The 22,687-nt window shown below is 44.7% G+C and overlaps 5 protein-coding genes across 6 annotated transcripts; 2 read left to right on the forward strand and 3 right to left on the reverse strand.

Annotated features, from left to right (window-relative positions):
* Positions 1 to 2,949: 2,949 nt before the first annotated feature.
* On the reverse strand, positions 2,950 to 5,201 carry LOC138122370 (collagen alpha-1(XVI) chain). The gene is made up of 3 exons (XM_069036608.1): positions 4,538 to 5,201; positions 3,789 to 4,487; positions 2,950 to 3,737 (listed from the first exon to the last, which is right to left on the reverse strand). Exons 1-3 carry the CDS (start codon positions 5,057 to 5,059, stop codon positions 3,183 to 3,185), a joined length of 1,776 nt encoding a protein of 591 aa, XP_068892709.1. The 5' UTR covers positions 5,060 to 5,201; the 3' UTR covers positions 2,950 to 3,182.
* On the reverse strand, positions 5,115 to 7,618 carry LOC138122373 (uncharacterized). The gene is made up of 3 exons (XM_069036615.1): positions 7,152 to 7,618; positions 6,464 to 6,818; positions 5,115 to 5,254 (listed from the first exon to the last, which is right to left on the reverse strand). The coding sequence occupies exons 1-3, from the start codon at positions 7,489 to 7,491 to the stop codon at positions 5,161 to 5,163; spliced, it is 789 nt and encodes a 262-aa protein (XP_068892716.1). The 5' UTR covers positions 7,492 to 7,618; the 3' UTR covers positions 5,115 to 5,160.
* A 271-nt stretch (positions 7,619 to 7,889) lies between these two features.
* LOC138122369 (USP6 N-terminal-like protein) lies at positions 7,890 to 14,669 on the reverse strand. 2 transcript variants are annotated; one of them, XM_069036607.1, is made up of 6 exons: positions 14,436 to 14,667; positions 13,268 to 14,186; positions 13,066 to 13,215; positions 12,176 to 12,488; positions 10,288 to 10,509; positions 7,890 to 10,107 (listed from the first exon to the last, which is right to left on the reverse strand). In XM_069036607.1, exons 2-6 carry the CDS (start codon positions 14,093 to 14,095, stop codon positions 9,995 to 9,997), a joined length of 1,626 nt encoding a protein of 541 aa, XP_068892708.1. In that variant the 5' UTR covers positions 14,096 to 14,186; positions 14,436 to 14,667; the 3' UTR covers positions 7,890 to 9,994. The 2 variants fall into 2 exon arrangements, with proteins under 2 accessions (XP_068892708.1, XP_068892707.1); XM_069036606.1 differs by having other exon boundaries at positions 7,890 to 10,509; positions 14,436 to 14,669.
* Positions 14,670 to 14,846: 177 nt separating this feature from the next.
* On the forward strand, positions 14,847 to 15,384 carry kud (oligosaccharyltransferase subunit 5 kud). The gene is made up of 2 exons (XM_069036616.1): positions 14,847 to 15,004; positions 15,078 to 15,384. The coding sequence occupies exons 1-2, from the start codon at positions 15,002 to 15,004 to the stop codon at positions 15,315 to 15,317; spliced, it is 243 nt and encodes an 80-aa protein (XP_068892717.1). The 5' UTR covers positions 14,847 to 15,001; the 3' UTR covers positions 15,318 to 15,384.
* A 118-nt stretch (positions 15,385 to 15,502) lies between these two features.
* On the forward strand, positions 15,503 to 22,687 carry Oseg2 (intraflagellar transport protein Oseg2). Its single transcript, XM_069036605.1, has 14 exons — positions 15,503 to 15,630; positions 15,683 to 15,952; positions 16,095 to 16,547; positions 16,596 to 17,006; positions 17,057 to 17,406; positions 17,452 to 17,726; positions 17,779 to 18,145; positions 18,680 to 20,220; positions 20,267 to 20,576; positions 20,624 to 20,838; positions 20,891 to 21,186; positions 21,237 to 21,438; positions 21,494 to 21,738; positions 21,786 to 22,687. Exons 1-14 carry the CDS (start codon positions 15,592 to 15,594, stop codon positions 22,020 to 22,022), a joined length of 5,211 nt encoding a protein of 1,736 aa, XP_068892706.1. The 5' UTR covers positions 15,503 to 15,591; the 3' UTR covers positions 22,023 to 22,687.

Here is a 22,687-nt window from a genome sequence, read left to right on the forward strand (position 1 = left end):
GACACAATTATATTATTATACGAGTTTTATAAGACGCTTGATTGTGACACGAGTTGGTTGGGGCACGACGAACGCAGTGAGGAGTGCTCCAGCAGAACGACTTATAAAATCTAATTATGAAATAATCTAAGGACTTTGTGTGGCATAAGTTATGGCGACATTTCTGTGAAATTTATGTCAAATATCAAATGTTGTTAACAGGAATTCGCTAGAGATGCCCCCAAAAACAGTTTTACAAAAAGTTTCTTTGTGACACTACTTTTAGTTTCACAAAGACTCACTTATGATACAGTTAGTTGCAAAAAAAAATGGGAACTGTCAGAATAAGATTGACACATTTTTACAATTTTTTCATAGTGTGAAACCTTACGAGAGATATACCTAGGTTAGAATTATGGTCAAAATTCAATGACATTTTTTAAAATTAATTGTCAGGTATTGTCAAATAGACAATTAATTGATAAATGGACAAAATCAAATTTAGATTAGGAAAATTTTTGTTTCCCGTTTTTTTTTTGCAACCAACTGTACCACAGTAGAAAAATGACATCTTTGATAGACTATGTGCACACTCATCAAAATTTCGATCATGCATTAAATAAACGGTAGTCACTAAATTTTCGCCGACCTTGAAATTGACAATGTAGGTCTATAATGGAGGGGCCGTAGTGGTCGTTGAATGCGACGTTGCCAAACTTCCACGTTGTCGACAGCTGTTTGAGATTCCGCAATGATTTATAATAATTTTAAATCGACATTCATGCTAAAGCGAACGGTAACATCATTCTCCTCTCATTTTTATTGTGTCTGTCAAAAGTTTTAACTTTATTGATTTACCACTTGGAAAGGTTTTTGAATCTCTTCGATATTATTGTATAACACAATAAAAATTCAGATTTTTATGTCGAATACGTCTATTGATCAATCTGTCTGCAATTATTATATAAAAGTTTTTTTTTAAATACGGGGTGATCAAATAGGACTGTTTAAGTTGGTAACACTGAATTGTATTTTAAATCGTATAACAGGAGTAACTTTCGGTTGTTGATGGCTTGTCGTTGTTAATGCTATACCTACATCAGATATTTGTCAAATAAACCAACAAAACATATCCGGTTGCAGTGTTATAAATAACCGAATTAAAAAATTTTCTTAATTGTACTGCCAACTTAAACAGTCCTTCTTGATCACCCGGTAGCAATAAATCTAGGCACTGTTTCATTATAGGGTGTTTTGCTTTTATCAACAATTATCTTATGTTTGTGGTGTTGGACGCTCCCAACACTAAAAGAACCCACTTGGTTATGAAAAACAAAAGTTGAGTCTTAGATTAACACATGCGTTAGTTATGAAATGAAAAGTGGGCCAGTATAATCAATAAAAATTCTCGAACTCATTTTCAATAGATCTATTCGGTTCACTTCTTTTGTTATCGACATGTAATACATCATGTTTTGCTTTTTTTACTTACAGCCACTTTATTTATGAAAATTTATCGCTTAAATACATGTACGTATATGCCATTCACGATGTTTTGGCATAAGGGGAGGCCATGGAAAAAGTGCATTTAAGTTGGCAGTAAAGCTGTCTGTTGAATTAGGTTATGTTTTTCTAAGTTTGAGGTTATAAACTGCGTCATTGTCTAGTCCATTGTTGTCAGTTTTACTAGTTTGCAATAGAACAATACTCACATATTTTTAATTCAATTTAACAAAACAGGAAACTGACTTGAACAAACTACAGAATAGTAAGGGCCGGGACCGAAAGACAAAGTGACTCCTGTCAATTTATGCACCACTTAGATAACCCATTTATACAGTATCTTAACCAACCAATTAATAACTTCTCAATGAATTTTTCATGTTAACCAAAACGTTCCTAGAACTAGATTGTATAAAATCTTGTACCTACTTATTAAGCCTTACGTTATTCGAATCTTTTTGCAAAATATTTACACACCCATCATCCATGACAAAAAAGAACAAAACTATTCAACTTCCGTAATTCATTAGAAAATTCTGAATCATCATTACCTGCATGAAAATCCCAATCAAATTCCGAGTCAGATTCTCCTAATGAAATTATTATTAAAGGAAGAACGTTTTCAAATGAAAGATTTCCCATTAATTTTGTCCAATCTTCCAAAATAAGTTCTTTACAATATCTACAAAAATGTTGGCAAATTTCAGGAGTACATTTCAAAATAGACTCAAGCCACTCATTCACAACTCTATGGCGAAGTTATAATAAGTCTTACAAAACCCCTGTGCCATTTCAATTGGGTCGTTGTTTCTTCCTTCACTATCCGTGCTACATATTTATCTCGTACTCACCTACGATTCAATTTATACATAAAAAGAACTTGACTTCACTGTAACTTACTGAAAATATATTCTGCAGTCTAATATAAACACCATCAATACGTTTTAATGTCGCTTAATTATGATTACGGTAAATTCGGCAACATGTTACGTTCATTTTGATAGGTCCGCATGTCAGGCACTTTGGTGACAGCAGAGATGACAGAAATCAAACATGTATCCAACTTTAAAAAATGAAATCATAGCCTCCCCTTATGCCAAAACATCGTGAATGGCATATAGTTTAATCTACAGCAATTAGGTAGATTGGACATGCTCTACTTATCGGCTTCAATAATTGCAAAAATATTCCAAGAAACACCCGCCGGCCATTTATTTGCTGTCGAAAAAATGAACACAGATCTTTTCATTTTCGTTAAAAAAAGAAAACTAATTACTGTTACGTAAATCAGTAGTGGACCAAAATGTAAATCCATCGACTTGGTTATTTTTAGTTCGCTCAGTTTTTACCGGACTTTGTGGTAATTTGAGTAGAAAATATTTTTGCGAGCAACTCAAAGTTGTTTGTTTTTACGGTTTCTGATGTTGGGATTTACTGAAAATCTCGGGTGTAAAAAACTAGAGGCGGTAACGTTGTTGGTGGCAAAATATCGTTGCCACACGCGCAGGAATTTATTCAGTCGTAAAACACACATTGGACAGAACACATACTATATGAAACAAAACACAACAACAATAACAATAACAAAAATCCAAATGACACCAACTCCAGCAACAGAGCACCAGATCCTCACTATTCGACGGACAACGTTGACACACACTCAGTTTAAATATGAAATTCCCCCACTGGTCTCAGTCAGTTCATTTTTTCTTGCCCTTCTTCCCTCCCTTCTTTCCTTTGCCTTTGCCCTTGCCTTTCTTCCCCTTGTCCTTCTTCCCTTTCTTTCCCTTCTTCCCCTTTTTCTTCTTGCCGTCGGCTTTGCAATCCGCCGGGTCGTACTGACAGTCCCTCGTCTCCTTCTTCGGAAGTGGCTTCAGCTCGGGTCCTCTCGGCGTACACAGCTCCAACTCCAAGTTGGCCTTCTTCTGTACCCCCTCGCTCTTCTTTCCGATCCTCAACACGAACATTTCCTTGTTGGGGTCGGTTATTTCGGCGAATTTTGTCCCGTCAGCTTTGGTACACACCGGCGGGTTGATGACGACATTGTTGTTGGGGGGACACCCCGCCCCCGACATCTTAAACGAAAACGGGAGGTTCTTGTCGCCTTGCTGCACCCCCGGACGCATGTCGAAGTTTTGCGGAGGTCCCGCGATCGCCGGACAGGGCACCTCCTTCTTGGGGCGCTTCGCCCCCACGTTGCCCGGGGTGCAGCAGCAGCTGCCCTCGCTGCCCGCCGCGACCGAGTCTCCGTCCACCTGGAACAACACCGTTTACGGCGAAATCCGCTAAACTAACTGTTACTCCACCTGCTCGATCCTGTTCTTGTCCCTGTGCACCCGGATCGTGAGGGCGTTGCCCCCCATGGTGGCCCCGATTTCTTGGTAGTTCCCGGGCGGGTCCGGGGGCGCGCTCGGGCTCCCCATGATCTCCGCCTTGAACTGGGGCGCCAGCAGAGTGCCGCACTCCTCGCAAGGGGTCAGCATCTGCGAGTTCATCCCTTCGGGGGACATGAGGCACGGGGCTTGCTGGGGGCCGAACGACGGCATCTGCATCATGTTGCACTCGCTGCAAGGGATCATGGACTGCCCGATCGGGGGGAACATGGCCGACTGGGGGGAACTGGGCGGCGCGTACATGCCCACCTCCTGCAGTTGGGGGTACATGCCTTGGTCCCCAGGGTAACACGGTTGCATGGGGCAGTTGGGGTTGGGGGGCGGGTACATTTGTCCCATCTGACCCATCTGACCCATCTGGCCCATCTGGCCAAACTGACCCATCTGGCCCATCTGACCCATCTGGCCCATCTGGTTTTGACTGAATCCCATCTGGGGCTGGATCCCCATGCCTTGGTCGGGGTAGCAAGGGACGTTGGGGCAATTGGGGTTCCAGTCGGAGCCCCCGTTTTGGGCCATCTCCTCCATTTCAGTCTTCCTGGCTTTCTTGTATCGATAAAGGGACTGACCTCCTTTGTCCTTGAACAACACCGACTTGTCCTCCAGGTTCATCTGGAATCACGTCGGATCAGTACTGGAGTAGTTAAAAATAAACCAAGAACCTGGAACTGCGTCACTATTAACTTCCCGAAGCAGGACATCCTGATGTAGACGCTGATCTTGCCGACCTTGCTCCCGGTGGTGTCCAACAGTGTGAAGACGTCTTTCAGGGTTTTGGCAGAGGGCGCCTGCTCCGTCTGCATCTCCACGCTCTGGATGAGCTCGACGAAGAGGTTCGCTATGGAGATGAGGGCGGTGCCTATGCAGATCTTCTCCGGGAGCCAGCCCGGCTGCATCTTCTTGTAGACGCTGACCATCACGTCGAACAGCTCCGCCGCCTTCTGCACCTGCTCCGGCGTCATAGAGAACAGACAGGACTTGCCGCTCTTGGTGTTGTCCTCGTGGCCGTACTTGCGCCCAGGACTGAAGTCCGCCTCGCACACGTCCAACGGGTCGTTGTCCAAGAACTGGAAGGAGACGCAGTGTTCTCCGGGCGGGGTGTCGCAGTCGCATTTCCCGTCCATCTTCACGTCGTCCACCAGGAATTCGAGGAGGAACAGGTTCTCAGTCGCCAATTTTTCCATTTTTTACAAATAATTTTGGAGAAATTTTGACATCTTACATTAATTTGGGGGGAAATGTCACATTTGAAATAACAAGGGTGGTGCTAGGTGATTGTTTTATTTCACGCGAATCTTTTGTGGATGAACTGCATGTTGGGCGGGGGGTAGTGGGTGTAGTACCAGTTGCACGCCTCGCTGCGGAAGGGCATGCCGATCCTGCAAAAATAAAATATTTGACACCCTACTGTGGCGGGTAGTATATCCACAGAGCATATACTCGTCGACAATGAAAAGGGGCATAGGGTGGAATAATACGCTCATACACCCGCCGACAATAAAAAGGGGTGGTGTTTCTACATATACTCGTTAACAACAAAAAGAATCCGATTTATTATTTGCGTTTTCACCACAAAACTGTACAACACATAATTGCTTGAAGTTCAAATTTCTCTTTAATGATGCCGCTTTTAAGAAATCATAAATATGGATGAGTATGTGCCACTAGTGATAAAAAAACATTAAACTTGTTTTTGCGTCGTTAAAAATATTATTTGCATATTATCAGGAATAAAGTGGAAATGTCAGTATTGTTGGTGCAGAATAATAAATAATAATGGATGCGTCTTTAAAATAAATTATTTTTTGTTGACAAAAAATCACGCGACCGTATTATGCTTTTTTCATCAGAAGGATATTACGATATATGTAGCTGGTGCAACAAGATAAACGATAAAATCAATCTAATAAATTTAAAAATTGACATTTAATCGGAAATGAAATCTGGATTAAGTAATTGCGATTTGTGATTCAGATTTGTAATGAAAAAAGTGTAATGTAAATGCTCTAAAATCGCCGACAGTGCCATCAACTTCACTCTTTCCTGAACGTCAACCCAATTTACATATTGTTAATTCTGAACCTTCCACGCAAACAACTCTTCACCTGATTACTTCATTATTTTCTAAATTTAAACGACTATTGACACAGTTTCTGTAAAAGTGATTTAAATAACAAATGACGTTTATTATGTTAATTCATTTTTCTACGTCACAAAGGCGGAGACGTAATTAGACGACCTACGCAGCGCCTCGCAATACATTACATCTTTATCAGTGTCGTGTTTTCAGAGGCGTTTGTGTTTGCGCAAAAACGTTATTAGCAAATTGAATTAGTGTTGCGTTAACTGCAACAAATTGAAATTGCAACATCGCACTTCAGTATCGATTTTAAGTATCTCAATCTCATCTTTTTGTTACCATTTCGTTTTATCTCGGGATGTAATTTGTCAAGTTAAGCAAATCTGGTGACGAAATTGACCGTGGCAACATCGATAACCCCGCATTGCCAACTTGGACTGACGAACGAATCTCGACAAGAAAGATGTCATATCTTCTTCCTTTTCTTCTTTTTTCCCGTCATACTTACAATGCCATATCTAGTCGCCTGCGACAAGGATCCATCTTCGCATACTCTGTCAAGCACGGTTCTTCTTGCCACCGCAAGCACGCCTTGTCTTCAGCATGCGATTCTGTCGATTTTGCTATTTCAATCTTCGTTTCGATGTTTTCTTCGCCGGTGTCTTTCTTCCACCAGAAAGGACTCGATTGCTTGCACGGTTGCACCCCCATGGTGTCCACATTTCTGGTATTCTTCTCTTCAATTATCTTGTTCTTCACGTGTTCTTCGTTCTCTTCTCTTTCCATCTTTTTCTGCAGTTTTCTCAAGCGTCGGTGCTCCATGCAGTCCAGTTCGTACTTGAAGGACCGGTAAAACACGCGCTCTGCAACAAGAACAAAGCATGCAGAAGAAAATTACAAAGATTTCCAAACAAAACAATTCTTAGAAAAAATATTTCGAGAGATCGTTTAAAAAAGCGCAAAAAGCGATGACTTGACGGTTTGCAGTTGTTTTTAAAAAGTGTGTTGCGGGTTGCATCGTTTGTCAGTTAATGCAGTAAGCGACACATGCGCCATCTCTTCGTCTTAAGTCAGTGTTACACTATTTAAGTACAGTTTACTTAATCACGAGTGGGGTCTTAGCAACATGATGCAAAATGTGTCAAAATTAACTGACGTTTGTATTTGTTGACGCTTTTTTAATTTGTGGTACGTACCGTTGTGCTTGAAGCGTACGTCGTAGCTGGGAACCACCTGCACTGTGTACTTCTTGCACATGTCGTGCAGGAAGTAGTCGTTCTTCCCCGGCTTGTCCACCCAGAAGGCCCTGGCGTTGTTGGTCCAGCGCTCCAGAACTTGAGGATTCACCGAATAGTCGATGTCCAGATTGGCCAACGTCTCGTTCTCTTGGTACTGAACGGGGGCGCAGAACTTTCGCAAGTTGCTCTGGGTGACTCTGGGCAGAGCCACAGGTGTGAACTCCTGGCAGGACCTCTGGTTCTGGTTCACATCCCTCAGGACGTAGTCCTTGGGCGGAAGTGGCGGCAAGGTGAACATGATGACTTACGAATTTGACGTTTACTGTGCCGAAATGATTATTGTTGTTGTCATGCATCATTATCGATTGGCATTATTAAAGGGGCCGGAGCGGGACAAAGTGGGCTCCTTAAAGTCGATGCTTTCAACAAAAAGAAACACTTTTCTTGGCTCACCACTACGGGCTTCTTGGAGAAATAAATCTGGCGGCATTTTTCGATTGCTCATTTTACTCCAGGCGGAGAAATAGCGAAATTGGCTCATTTCAAACAGATTTTTCATTTTTGGTTTTTAGACAAAAACATCAATCGGAATTTTTATTTCTTGTCAAGTTTTTGAATACGTCTAGATTGGCGCCTTTCGCCGCGCCACCTGGCGTCAAACTTCCGCATGTTCCTCAAGAGAAATGAGAGACTCGGTATTTGAAATAAATTTATTAAGAAACTTTAAGGTCATTCTATGACAGATTTACAATTTACATTTGTTTTAAGTGTAGAATACATCTTATTGCATGTATCACTCGAAATTGTTTCCATTTGTCCAGCTGTCGGCGCTCCTGTGCTTCCTACTCGAACGAAAAATCGACGAAAAGAAATAAAAACTTATCTTAGAATACTGTTATAAAAATTGCAATTGACTCATAACGCTAAAAAATACAATGGTACATAAAATCGGTAGATACGTTCACCTAAACTTTAGAAACTATTTTACATTAATAGTATTGACGTACATCGGAATGCTTCCTTATGATCATCGTTTTATACAATAAGTTATTCTATTGGATTTTACGCTATTTACATTATTTACCAGACATCCAAAACGTATCGTCTAGAATTTATAAAAATAATAAACTGAGTACGTAGAGACTCTAACAGCAAAATATTACATATATGGCACAAATGCTCTCAGTACTACACTCTGGAATGTAGCATCTCGTCAGGTAGAGGTACTTCGCGTTAGGAAAGACCAGTACGAGTGTAGAGTCGCTGTTCGACCAAACTAATTAATATCCGAAAAGGATGGAACTTGTTATTGTACTCCTAGTGTTAATACAAAATAAATCGATTTAGTAGCTACCTCCAACCCTAAACATCACTAATTTTATAATACAATGAGTTACAATTTATAACTTGTGTAAAATACGATAACAAAATAGAATTTTATCAAACACCTAAAGATAGACACTCTAACATCCGAATCTGGGAGAACGAGAAATGTGGATGCGAATGTTAAATAATTCAAATTGTACTAATCGGAATGTTTGTCTCAACTAGTATCGATCAATGTGAGAATTCTTTCTGTTGAGCATTTAGACGATTGATTGTTGCACGAACTAAATTCAAAATTCGACCCGGTCTCAATTTTTGTCAACTGTCAAAAGTATGGACAGGAGATTTTATGGATTTCGATTTGGCAACGAAACTTTCACATTCTCGTACAAAATGCTGTTCCAATACTGACATTTGAATGACTTTAAAAATAAATAGTTACAGCCTAAATACGATTTCTTATTAGATATTTTGGAAATTTGACCTAGTGATATTAATACAATATTCATACAATATAGTCAATTTAGCATTAAAAAACATAGTACTTTAGAATTTTGCTTAACGTTAGTTCAAAATACAGAATGATTTGTACACTTAGTAAAAATGCCGCGACGGCAACTTTGTTTTTGACTTTTACATTCAAACTGTATAACTTACACGCACAAGTGAACATTTGAAGTATAATTTAAAATCGACGATCGCGATAACAACGAGCTTGTCAAAAATATTGGTCTGCGCAAGCCCAAAAGTGCACCAGCCATAACTGTACCAAACTGTACGACGACTACACTTTCCATAAGTACACACCATTCTGCACTGAACAGTAAAAACATGAACTCATAATGATAAATAAATAAGAAGTTTAATAGCTACAAGATGTTTTCAGAAATTTTCCCGATCTGCAAAATTTCTGAAACACGCTGTACATTAACACAGACGATAGTGTGGTTACGTATTATATTTAATATGATTGTTGATTGTTATTAAATTTAGTAATTATCTCACTCGCGGCGCAACTAATTGAAATTAACAACTGACAATCATTTTTGGAATGATCTGACGTCCGACCATAACCTCGCTTTTATATCTTTGCGTTAAATGCCAGCGAGGCTGGACCCGACGACTTCCGTAACAAAACAATCACAGCTGCCAGCGTAATCCTGCTATTCCTAAACGAACAAACGCCTTGTCTGACGCTGTCGTAACACTGACACGATGAGTGTTACAAATCTTTGAATATCATGAAGTTAGAAACAAAACAGAGTCGGACAACTGTCAAATGGTGCACTTACGAAACTTCGATTTGTTGTTACGTTGTTACACTTTTGACAGTTGGTGGTAATATCAGGGTCGGGGTGTTATGTCAGTGTTACGTGACAGTAGTGTAACAGTTGGCCCTTTTGGCGGTCAGATTTATTGCTATCACCTAGCGTACGTAACAAAGAGAAAAGCAAAGACAGAGCCTTCAGCGCGGTCTACTTGAGATCGTACTCGGGGCTCTCCAGCCGAAAGTGCTTGATCTGGCCGTGCTCGACCAGAGGCGTAGGCAGTTCGTCATTGTCAATTTTGATCCTTATCCTATTAGTATCTGGAAACGAACAGGGAATGACCTTCTGGACGTCCCCGTTATGCGGACTAGCTATTGGCGTCTCTAGCGGGGAGTAGGGAACGTAAATTCTCAGCACGTCGGGACTGGGATTGTGCGGGGTGGCTCTGGGTGTGGAGTGTGAGCTGAGCGCCCTCTGGACGCTGCCAGACGCACCGATACCTGAACCGACCGAGCTGGCTCCTCCCACCGAGTTGTCCGACATGTTGCTGTGGGTGTCGAGGCTGTTCTCGTGGGCTTGCGAACGCGTCACCGTCGAGAAGACGGACAGGTCCGCCGTCGACGTCACGCTGGTGTCGGCCAACGACCGCCTGGACCCGGTGTGATCGCAGTCCAACAGCGAACTGGCGTCGTCGATGCTCGGGTCGAACGAGAACTTCGAACCTGCAACCGGACACAACGATAAAACAACCCGCGAGAGGGCGCCACGCGAACATGTTAGTGGTTACGATGATGTGGTGTTAGTGGACGGCCTCTACATATTGAATGCACTCGATTAGGCCAGGGTCAGTTCGGAAAGCGACAGAAGGATGATGTTAAGCGGCTCGATCCAACAAAAATTAAAGTCTTGCAGCTAAATGAAAAGTGATTTCGACTGAATGCATCCAATATGGAATCGGCTCCAGTTAAGTACAAAAAGTCTGAAAGGCCTTACCATATTCAATAAAGCGTTAGGTATGTACACTTTACACCAATCACTCGTACTGAATGTATTTCCTTTTTCTTACAGAATATTACACCGAGTGTCAATCAACAAAACTGCCTGTAAATCATTCCAAATATGAAAATTATCTTTTTACTCGAGAAAGTCAAAACGGCGCCGATTTCTGGTGTCGTCTGATTGGACATTTTGACAGTTGAAAAATATGAGATGCGTGTTTTTTATCCAGGTGTCTCGAACTGACAGGTCCCCACTGACACTTCAAAAACTCAATCGCACCGCAAAATCGTGGTGGGTACAGCTCGGGACAAAACACGCGAGACTTTTGGATTGTGTCGCGTCTTTTGCCCCACGTTGTACACCCCCAAAAGTGAAAATTAATTTTTGTGGTGCGAATGGGGGCCCTGTCGGTGCAAAGACACCTTGGTGCGAACTGACAGGACAGGGCTACGGGTAGATCTGATGGTCTAAGTCACGTGCTAACATGCAAAACCTACCAACATATTGCGGCTACGTCCCGTAGAGGAAAACTCAAATGCTGATTTCAGGCAATACTAGAATAATAATTATCCTATTTTACTTGATCGAAAACAAGGAAAGAAAAGAACTAAACAGGCCGCTGTCTAAGACACAACTGTTCCAACACCGACACCGTTAATGCAGAGGAAGTAGGAAAGAAAGTGAAGACATGCAGATAGAAATGTTTCTCACGACAAGACATCCCATTCGCGTTGGTAAATGGAATGTGTTGTTTGGTGCGAAAGTGAGAGGAATGTTCCCACTCCCGACAGAAGAACAAAGAGACGTCAGGGTGGGAACGGCAACCAAAACCAGGAGATGCTAGGTATAAGTATATTGAAAAGTGTACATGACAACAAATTAAAACGTAAAATATGCGTGAGTACAAGATACGAGGTAATAAAAATTCAAACAGTAACAACATTCCACAGTACAAGAGTATTGTCATTCTTAAGCGAACAGACTACAAAAAATCTAACAAAAATAAAAATGGTTGCGGTTCTGTTTAAAATAATTTATTTTGTTCGTGAGCGACTGCTCCGAGTTTATTTACACTGATCCATTTTAAATTATATACAGGAGTAGAACTAAAAAGTACGTATCAAAAAATAAATCGGTAAAAAAAAGTGGTCCGAATCTGTGAAAGGAGCACGTCCTTAAAGCGGTTTTTTCTAATTGGGAATGTATCGTCTGCACTGGCACAACTTTAAAACGGTGCTCCCTCGCTCTAGAAGCTCGATCGAAAAACGAAAAGGACAGATCAAAGCCTGGTGCACTCGTCAACGCTACTCTCATCGCTATCACAAATACTAGTTTCGCTAGCTATGGTAATCACGCTACCGATAAAAGAAGTGTTATCTGTGTCTGTACCTGCAAGCCCTATGGAGTCACCCACTGACAGTTGACTCTCCTTCTCTTTTTCGGCCGAGTCTCGCGCCGCCTCGCTCACCAGAGTCACTATCTGGTTGGTGGCTTTCTCCTTTTCGGTGAACTGCTCGGTGCGGATGCCGACGATCTGCTCGAAGGTCGGCTCCTTGAAGATGCCGAACGGCCGGGTCGGCAGCTCGTCCTTGTGGGGCGGACCGGGGTGGTCCAGTTTCGCCTTCTTCAGTTCCTCCATCGACTTCTCCAGGTTGTGGACGACCACGTCGTCGTCGTACGAGAAGTCTTTGAACAGTTTCACCTAAAAAAACAATTGACATTCCTGTCAGCAAAGGGAAATCAACCAAATAATGTTCGAAAACTTGTTTAAAAAAGACCACCGGAAGTGTGACACCGCGATTTGTATTACCAACTCTAATTTTAAATGGTTGTGACTCCGCATCAGACCGTTTCGGATGTACTGCACTGGTGTAAAAACATTTCACGGTCACCCGAGCTTGAACGTGTGTTTACAGTTGAAGCCGTACTCGCCGATTTAAAATTATAAGGCTGCAACGTGGAGTTTAAGATTATAATTATAAATATTGGAAAAAAAAACTGAAAAAAAAGCATTTCTAATGTGATTACGGGCCAGCATATGGAACAAAAGCACCGTTTTTTCTTATTTCCATTTTAAATATTAATTAAATGAGTTGTCAAAAACTTCCAAAATTGTTTGAAGTTCACTGATAAAAACATTTTGGAAACCTCTGACACCACGTACGCCGAGCCGGGAGAAAAAATATCAAAGTATGCTGTGACATGTCATGTTGAAGTTGGTATTACTGTCGCTGCCATTTTGACATTTTGATTTAAATTTAAATTCGATTTTGACTTACTTGTATGTAGTGAACGATAGAATCCATATCGTTGAGCTTCAGCAAATTCCGCTTGTGTAACTTGAGTATTGTGAAGGCCATAGCTGTAATAACTCTCTCCCCATCCAACAAATGTACATCCCAGATTCGAAGACAAAGATTAAAGGGGACCTACGAGTAAAAGTTGTCATTGAAGCATGATGCGGGAGCGCTCCCGACCTACCCTCTCGACAAAACAGACGAAAAACCATTTCAGAGAGTACAAAATCGCGTCGACGCCGTGTTTGTCGAAATGTTTCTTAAGCTTAGGCAGAAATTTTCCTAGGATCTTATCGTGGTGGGCAAGAAATCGGGTCAGTTTTGGGAATCCCTCTTTGTACAAGCCGTGCATGGCGTACTTGGGGTCGGTGAGTAGGATGTGCATGGCCCAGAAGGCGTCTTCTTCGTCCATGTACATCAAGAGGACCCCCGCCAGACCGGACATGCCTTGACAGTACCCCACTTCGGAATTGTACATGGCGTACGCCGTCAGCACGTTGAAGAGCGACTGCTGCTTGATGCTGTAGCGCTCCCGGTAGTGCAGATGTTCTCTGAACTGTCTGTTGACGTCCGAGTCGATCTGTCTGGCGTCTGTGGAGTGCAGTCTCGCCAGTCTCATCATGTCGGCGTACTTTCCGACGTGCTCCTTTTTCACCTTCTCGACGTTCAACAGCCGGCACCAGGCCTGCGTCCGCAGGGAGTTCGGTATGCCCTTGTACACTCTCGAGTGGAGCTTTTCTTTGACGTTGGGGGCGTCCCAGTTCTTCAGCATCTTCAGCCATTTCTTCTGCCGCTCTAGTTCGATCTGGAGCTTTTTGGCTTCTTGCGGGTCCACTTTGGATGGTAGACGTTTGTCGTGGATGAAGCCGTACCTGTCCGTCGCGTGGTACACCTCGAAGCCTGGGTCCTCCCACGGGTCGATCTCGGCACCCTCCTCGCGCCCTCGTTCATAACGCTTGAATATTTTTTCACGCTCTTCGGCCGACCTTTTCAACAGATCTCCTTCATTCATCCCATTTACAATATCTTAAACGGTTTACGCAACGATAGGACAGCATTCCGTTATTTGGTGCGGCTATTCGACGTTGGACTCATTCGTGCAACTGCAAACCAGAAATCGCCCTCAAACACTCGCCGGACCCTCCAACAACAAACATTTCGGCGCGCGGATCTATTTTTGGCCGTATTTACGAATTTTTCGCAATTTTAAATCGACGGTTTGACAACTGCTGTCAAACGTCACAGGTGCCATAACCACCCTTCAAAAAACACACAAACGGGGCGAACGTCGCGACCCGACCCGCTTACAACTTAAACTGTGCCACGTTCGACTGACATTTGCAAATATTTACCTTGTTATTTATTGTTGTTGAAGAAATAACACCGTACCATGCACTTCAACACCAACCATCAGCCACAAGACCCACCATACCGACAGAGACGGAAAATCGAACGACACACTTTTTAAACGAGATGATTAAACAAAAGGGGCGGTGCAGATCACTGCGTTAATGCGTTAATCACGCAATTAACAGATCCCACGCGTGGTGCGTTTCTCACATTATTTTTAAAAATATAAATTAATTTTACGATTTCAGAAGAGCCACCTGGCGGCCATCTCAACCACTTCTTACACAAATCACAAATTCACCAGAAAATATACCTTTTAACTCCATATCTATATTTTGCACTGCCCCTAACCTCCACAAATCTATTGCACCACCAATTCGAAGTAATTTTGAAGAAAACAATCAATCGCAATTGAACAATCGACAGAATTATTTAAATTTGGCGCGCAGTTGTCAATCTAACCTTTTTTTTTTGTAGTTTTGACAGCGCGTCGAAGTGACGTTTCGCCGGTTGACTTTTGCCACGTTATTTGTTAAATTGTAGCAATTCTTCCCCACTTAAATTAATAATGGTAACGTATGAGAAATTTAGAATGGTTGTACCACACATTTCGGACAAAAATCCACATTTTATGATTGTTGTAGGTTGACGTGGCGTCAATGACAAGATATGTGTCCCCCGTGAACCCGGCGGTATTTCCGCACCTCACGCTAGTCCTGTTGGGTATCGGAATCTTTTTCACCGCTTGGTTTTTCGTCTACGAAGTGACGAGTACCAAACAGTCGAGAGACATAAAAAAAGAGTTGTTAGTCTCACTGGTGGCTTCCATTTTTTCAGGATTTGGTATATTATTCCTGCTGCTGTCTGTTGGGATATACGTTTGATACTGTATGAAATTTGTTATTTGTACTGATTTTGTAATTTTAAGATAAATATAGAATGTCACTTTGTTGACTGTATATTATTTCATTCATGTTTCTTAAAATGTTAAAAATTTTGTAAATAAAACAATTTCCAATTTTCATCGTCTTTTATTCATCAGTGATACCAACCGTAAGATTCAATTGTTGACTATGGCGTATCCATGGCAACTTAATGTCAACAAGACTGGTTTGACGTTGGCAAATAATGCAATAAAATATTAAGCAATAATTTAAAATGCAACTAAAGTATCTGCAAACAATACTAGAGGCACAGGTAAAGTTGGGTGGCGTGTTGGTGTTTTAAATAGATTAGAAATGTTGATTAGGAAGGCGAGGCGAGAGTGGTGGCGCTATGTTGGTCCCCCAACAATCAGAAATTAGCGGTGGCCACGTCGGATCGGCAAATTTTACTCTTCGACGAAAAAGGGGAAAAGAGAGATCGTTTCTCGACGAAACCTGCAGATCCCGAAGCTGGAAAGAAGTCGTATGTCATAAAAGGAATCGCGTTCAGTCCAGATTCGACGAAATTAGCGGTGGGGCAAAGCGACTCAATTGTTTACGTGTACAAGCTTGGAGAAAAGTGGGGCGACAAAAAAGTAAGTGCGTAAAAGTGTCACTCACATCCGCTCTCGTTTAAAACGAGCCCGAGTGGCGTCCCAGTTTTGACAGCAAGAGTGAGCCTCCCGGCGCATCCACCATATTTCTCATCATTTTTTTTTCTTATGTTCGCTTTTTTAGGCAATCTGTAACAAATTCCCCCAGCCCTCGGCCGTCATCTGCGTCGTGTGGCTGGCCACGGGCCCCATAATCTGTGGCCTGGCCGACGGCAAAGTCCGCGCCCTCCAGACAAAATCCAACAAGTCGCAGAGTCTCTTCGCCTCGGACAGCCTCGTGGTCTCCCTCTGCTCCAACTCCAAGGGCACCGGATTCCTCTCGGGCCACGTCGACGGCAACGTGATCCGCTTCTACGTCGCCAACGACTACAACGAAGACGAGGCGCAAGGCCGCGTCATCCTCTACTCGGTCCCGCCGTGCGCGTTGGCTTGGGCCCAAGGACACATCTTCGTAGCGGGCTGCGACAAGCGCGTCTCCGTCTTCAACAACAACGGAAAACTCGTCAAGAACTTCGACTATGGCAAAGATGCGAGCGAGCACGAGTTCACCACCGCCACTTGCAGTCCCAGCGGACAGGTGAGCGGGGTCGTTGTGGGGGAGTGACGGTGGATAGCGTGTTCGCAGGCGGTGGTTGTGGGGAGCTTCGACCGGCTGCGCCTCTACATCTGGAACACCAGGAGGTCGGTGTGGGAGGAGGCGCCCGCCAAAGACATCACCAACCTGTACACCGTCACCGCTCTGGCGTGGAAGAGGGACGGGTCGAGGATGACGTGCGGGGGGCTGTGCGGCGTCGTGATGCTCTTCGAGTCGGTCTTGAAGAGGACCGTGTGGAAGGACAAATTCGAAATAACGTACGTGGGGCCCAGTCAGGTTCTGGTCAAGCCCCTGGACACCAACGACAGGGGGGTTATAATCAAGTCGCAAAACGGGGGCGAGATCGACGAGGTCAAAATCATGGGCAAGGACTTCTACCTGGTTGCGCGAACAGAAGAGACTCTCTTGGTGGCCGACTTGCAGAGAAATCTCCTCAGCGAGGTTCGCACCGTCGCTCTACTCTCCCCGGACCGATTTTGTTATTCTCGCAGGTGCCGTGGAACAATTCCGGCAGACACGAGAAATTCTACTTCGACTACCCCACAGTGTGTTTGGTTTTCAACGCGGGTGAGCTCACTCTGGTCGAATACGGCGACAACGACGTCCTCTGCTCTGTCAGGACTGAATTCGCGAACCCTCACCTCATCAGCGTGCGCCTCAACGAACGCAACCAGACCATCGACAACAAGAAACTGGCCTATCTGTTGGACCTCAAGACCATCTGCGTAGTGGACTTGATGACCGGAATGCTGATAGGTCAGATAACTCACGACTCGAAGATCGACTGGTTGGAGCTGAACGAAACCGGTCACAAGCTCTTGTTCCGCGACAAGAAACAGAGGTACTGCCAGTTTTGGGGAAATTTCGATTGCACTCTTGATTTTAGGTTGATTTTGGTCGACGTGCTCACCCAAAACAAGCAGTGCATCTTTACGGGGGTGAGTTTCGTGCAGTGGGTCGAAGGCAGCGACGTGGCGGTGGCACAAGCCGGAACTAACCTGGCGATCTGGTACAACATCGAACTACCCGAGAATCCCACCATAATGACAGTCAAAGGTGACGTCACTGACATCGTGAGGAACAACGGCAAGACCGAGGCGGTCTGCGTGGACGGCAACAACGTCGTCAATCTAGAACTAGACGAAGGACTCGTAGAGTTCGGTAAAGAATCTAGCTCTGCAATCTGGAATCTAGATTATTTCGATTGTTTAAGGAACCGCCATCAACGACAACGACTACAGCAGAGCCGTGCTGTTTTTGGAATCGATGGGCAACTCTTCCGAAGCGGAAGCAATGTGGCACAACCTATCGACGATTGCTTTGAAAGAGCACAATTTGTTGCTGGCCGAGAGGTGCAACGCCGCTCTGGGCAACATCGCAACGGCGCACTTTCTCCGAGAGACGATAAAACAGATGGAGAAGTACGACGACGGTACCGTCGACAGTCCGGAAGTGTGGGCGAGGTTGTCGATCCTAAACGGCGACCTAAACACCGCCGAGAACATTTTTCTGGAGCAAGGCGACATCGAGAGTGCCCTGGACATGTACAAGAAGTTGCACAAGTGGGACGAGGCCTTGAGGTGCACCATTTCAAATCACGCACGGTTTTTCCTATTTTTTGCACCTCGGGAGTCTTTCGTCGGAGACTAAAGTCTCGTTTTTACCCCCAAGGGATCAAAAATTATTAAAAACATCAATGAACAAAGTGAAAATAAACAAGGTGTTGACATGACAACACACAGCTGTCTCATCGCAGAAAATGTCAAATTGTTTGCACTTACGTCATTTTTCTTCATTTTTGCTCTTTTGTGGCCTCTTCAGCGACCTTACCTGCGTCAAAACTTTCGAATTCACTCGTTTTCTCTTTTTATGGTATTTATTAAAATTAAAATTAAGATGGCGGATTGTTGAAGGCATCTTATTGACAGCGTTGCTATGGTGATATTCCACAGCATTCGTGATTTATAACAAAACTTGCGTTTGTAGCTCAAACTGTCAAAACAAGAAGATTTTACTTCTTTTCAACAATTTTGATTTGAAATGATTCGGGAGCGAACAAATAGTGTATACTGAGGGGAGTAAAGTGCATTTTAACTGTTAATATGTTATTTAAGGCTGGCCGAGCAACGCGGCTACGACAAGCTGAAGGAACTGCAAGAGGAGCACATGTCGCTGCTGTTGCAAACGGGCCAGTACGAAAAAGTGGGTCAAGTTTTGGAAAAAGAGGGCAAATTCGAGCAAGCCCTGAACATGTACATCAAGTCGCACAAACTCGTTCGCGTCCCGAGCCTGCTCCTGAAGAACTCTGAACTGCTGAGCGACCACACTTTAGTGGCGACGGTTTTGAAAAACCTGATCAAGCACGAGATGTTTGAGGCCGCCGCGGAGATCTACGAGAAGCTGGACAAGCCAGATCTGGCGATGGAGTGTTACAGGAAGGGCAAAGTCTGGAACAAAGCCGTGGACCTGGCGCGGGAGGTGAGTCCAGACAAAGTTGTCAATCTGGAAGAGGAGTGGGGGGACAGTTTGGTTGAGAGCAAGCAGCTGGACGCCGCCATAAGTCACTACATCGAAGCCGGGTGCACTCTCAAAGCTCTGGACACGGCGGTTTCGGCGAAACAGTGGAAGAAAGCGGTCCACATTATCCGGGTGATCGACGATCCGGAGTCGGTCAAGAAGTATTACGATGCCATCGGCGGGCATTTTGCGAGTGTCGGCGATCACGCCACCGCCGAGAAACTGTACACTTCTTGCGGGATGTTCAAAGAGGCGGTTGACATGTACAACGCGGCGGGTCTGTGGGAAAAGGCGCACAGTATCGCGTCGCAGTACTTGGAACAGGAGGAAGTCGCGGATATGTACATCAAGAAGGCCGCGGAGCTGGAGGAGAACGGGAAGTACCGAGACGCCGAGCGCCTCTACGTCTCCGTCAACTCCCCGGATCTGGCGATCGCGATGTACAAACGAGTGGAACAGTACGACAACATGGTCAGACTGGTGGAGAAGTACCACCCGGACCTCCTCGAAACCACTCATCTCCACCTGGGGCAGCAGCTGGAGGCTCAAGGCAAGTACCGAGCCGCGGAGATCCACTACTTGGCGGTGAACGAGTGGAAAGCCGCGATGAACATGTACAGGACTCTGGGGATGTGGGAGGAGGCGTACCGAGTGGCCAAGCAGAACGGCGGCGCCACGGCCGCCAGCCAGGTGGCGTTCTTGTGGGCGAGGACCCTCCCGATAGACTCCGCCATCAAGCTCTTGAACAAGTACGGAATCCTCGACTCGTGCATCAACTACGCCTGCGAGACCTACCAGTTCGAGTTCGCGTTCCAGCTGTGCAAGAACCTGCCCAGCAAGCTCACCGAAGTCCACTACAAATACGCGATGGCGCTCGAGGACGACGGCAAGTTCCAGCAAGCCGAGTCCGAGTTTATCCTGGCCGAGAAGCCCAAAGAGGCGGTGCTGATGTACACCCACGCCAAAAACTGGATCAACGCTTTGAGAATCGCCGAGACCTACGAGCCCGCCTCGGTTCCCGAGGTCCTTCAAGCTCAAGCCGGACAGTGCTTTCACGACAAGCAGTTCTCGGAGTTCGAGGTGTTGCTGCTGAGGGCGCAGATGCCGGAACTGATCGTGCAGAAGTACAAGAGTTCAGGTGAGAGTCGCGTCGTGCGAGTCGAGACACTCATCGAGGTTTCCAGACATGTGGGTGGACGCTTTGCGAGTCTGCAAAGACTACCTCCCCCATCTCTACCCGACGCTGCAGTCGGAGTACGGCAGTTCCCATCACAACAAAATGTCGGATGTGAACATCGAAACGCTGCTGTCGAAGGCGAACGAGTGGGCGTTGGCGGGTCAGCACAAGCAAGCCATCGATTGTTTGTTGCAAGTCAACACGACGATCACCGAGCCCTCTATCGTGAAAAGGGCGCTGCTGAGGGCCGCCGACATGGTCAACAAGTTCCTGTTCGGGCAGGAGGCACTGGACATCATCAAAGTCTTGTCCCCCAGGTCGGTAACAACTCTTTGAGTGTTGAGTCGCAGAGGTGACGTTTCAGGTTGAGCGAAATCGGTGAACACGGAGTCGCGGCGCAACTCTACATCAGCATGGACATGATGAAGGAAGCCATCGACACCTTCATCGCGGCCGAAGAATGGAACAAGGCCAGGAAGGTGGCCAAGGAGCTGGAACCGGCCTATGAGAGCTACGTCGAGAGCAAATACAAGGACAGGCTTTTGAAGAAGGGCGACGTCGAGCAACTCGCGGATGTTGGTACTGTTTTGTGTTGTCTCAACTGACGCGGGGCTCACCGGATTCGTTGCAGACATAATCGGAGCGTTGGATTTGCTCGCGGAGCAAGGCCAGTGGACTAGATGCATCGACAAGGCGAAAACCCACAGCGCCCCCATTTTACACAAATACGTGGCCCTCTACGCCGCCAAGCTGCTCAAAGACGGCTTCATCAAAGAGGCTTTGAGTCTGTACTCTACGCACGGAGCCCCCGCCATGCCCCAAAACTTCAACATCTACAACCACATCGCGTCCGAGATTTTTGCCTTGCCGGACATATCCGGCAGTTTCGGCATCTGGGAACAGCTCAGACAGATGCTCTACGAGATCGTGAGCGCGACCCGTCTTGTACAAATTTCATCTGACCTCTGGTGTTGCAGAACGAGGGGTTGGACGTCGCGTCCAACGCAAACATGGAGACCAAATCCCATTTCAGGAATTTGCTGTTGATTTCGCACTATTACGCGTTGCGCTCGGCTTGCAGACATGTACCAACTCTGAAAGCCGTCGGTGTGAAGATCAGCACGGCCCTGTTGAGATACACCGACATAATTCCGGCCGACAAGGCCTTCTACGAAGCAGGTATTCAATCAAGGGAGGAGTACCCCGGAAGCCTTCTTTTGTTCGTTTTTTGTAGGCAAAGACTTGAAGGAGGACGGAAAACTGTCGGAAGCGTTCGTTTTCCTCAACCACTACCTGGACCTGTGCGAAGCCATCGAAGAGGGCGAGGGTCAACTGGTCGACCACTCCGACTTGGTCCAAACCGACTTTCCCTCGAACATCCCCCTCCCCAGCAGACTCTACTTGAGCGAAGACCCCCGAGAGCACGATAACATCAGAGAGTGGGTCCTGACGGTCAGCATGGACCAGAGAATAGATCAGGTGGGGTGAGGTCTGCGCGTATTCGGTTTTGACATTTGTCGTTTCAGACCCTCCCGCTGGACGAGAGACAACTGTACGAGTCCTGCCTGCAACCGGGGGAGCAACCCTGCATCATCTCCGGTTATCCCATCAAGAAACAGCCAGTGAGTTTCGCAAAGTCTTCGTTTCAGGCCAACAAAGATATCTGGTCCAAGATAAGTATGGGGGCCAAGATGTCGCCAGAATCGAACGTGCCCAACGTGCTGTCGTTCATAACGAAGTGGTGTGGGGCACCCAGCAGTTAAAAAGTTGCAACGTCACCGTGTATTATCGTTAGAAAACAGTGCACATGGTATACAAATACGTCTATTGTGTTTAGCAGTTAGGGGATGAAAAAAGTGGAAAAAATTATGTCTTTTGACATTTGACAAAGTACTGTAGATATATTTGACCGTTAAAGTAGAATTTCAGTAATTTTCAAGCAATAATAAATCAAAATCGTTCTGTTGACAGGTCATTAATAAATAAATGAGTGCAGTGATACCAACCTGATAACAATTTATGTCACTGATTGCCTACTGCTCTTAGCACAAGTAGTTTAAAAGTTAAAAAGGCTCGAACGGAGTGATTTAAGTAATTCCTGACTAGTAATTGTGTTCGTATTGGTTTATTGTAATCAACATCGTAATGTAATAATAACATTACAAATTAAAATGTACTTTAAACTAAACTCTAACTAATACATGGTCCAAGTGAATTTACATTCACTGAAGAAATTGCAATAAAAAATAAATTTAACCACCGAGAAGTAGATGGTTTAGATTTTAATAGGACTAGTATATTTTTTATGATTTTTTTTCCATAAAACTACATAAAAATGAGCGACTGGTAATATTGAAAAAAATACAAATTCGACCAATCCATTAAATAAAATGAACAAAACACATGCAATCAAAAAAAGAACATAAAA

Source organism: Tenebrio molitor, chromosome 1 (genome assembly GCF_963966145.1).
Source record: "Tenebrio molitor chromosome 1, icTenMoli1.1, whole genome shotgun sequence".
Lineage (NCBI taxonomy): Eukaryota > Metazoa > Arthropoda > Insecta > Coleoptera > Tenebrionidae > Tenebrio > Tenebrio molitor.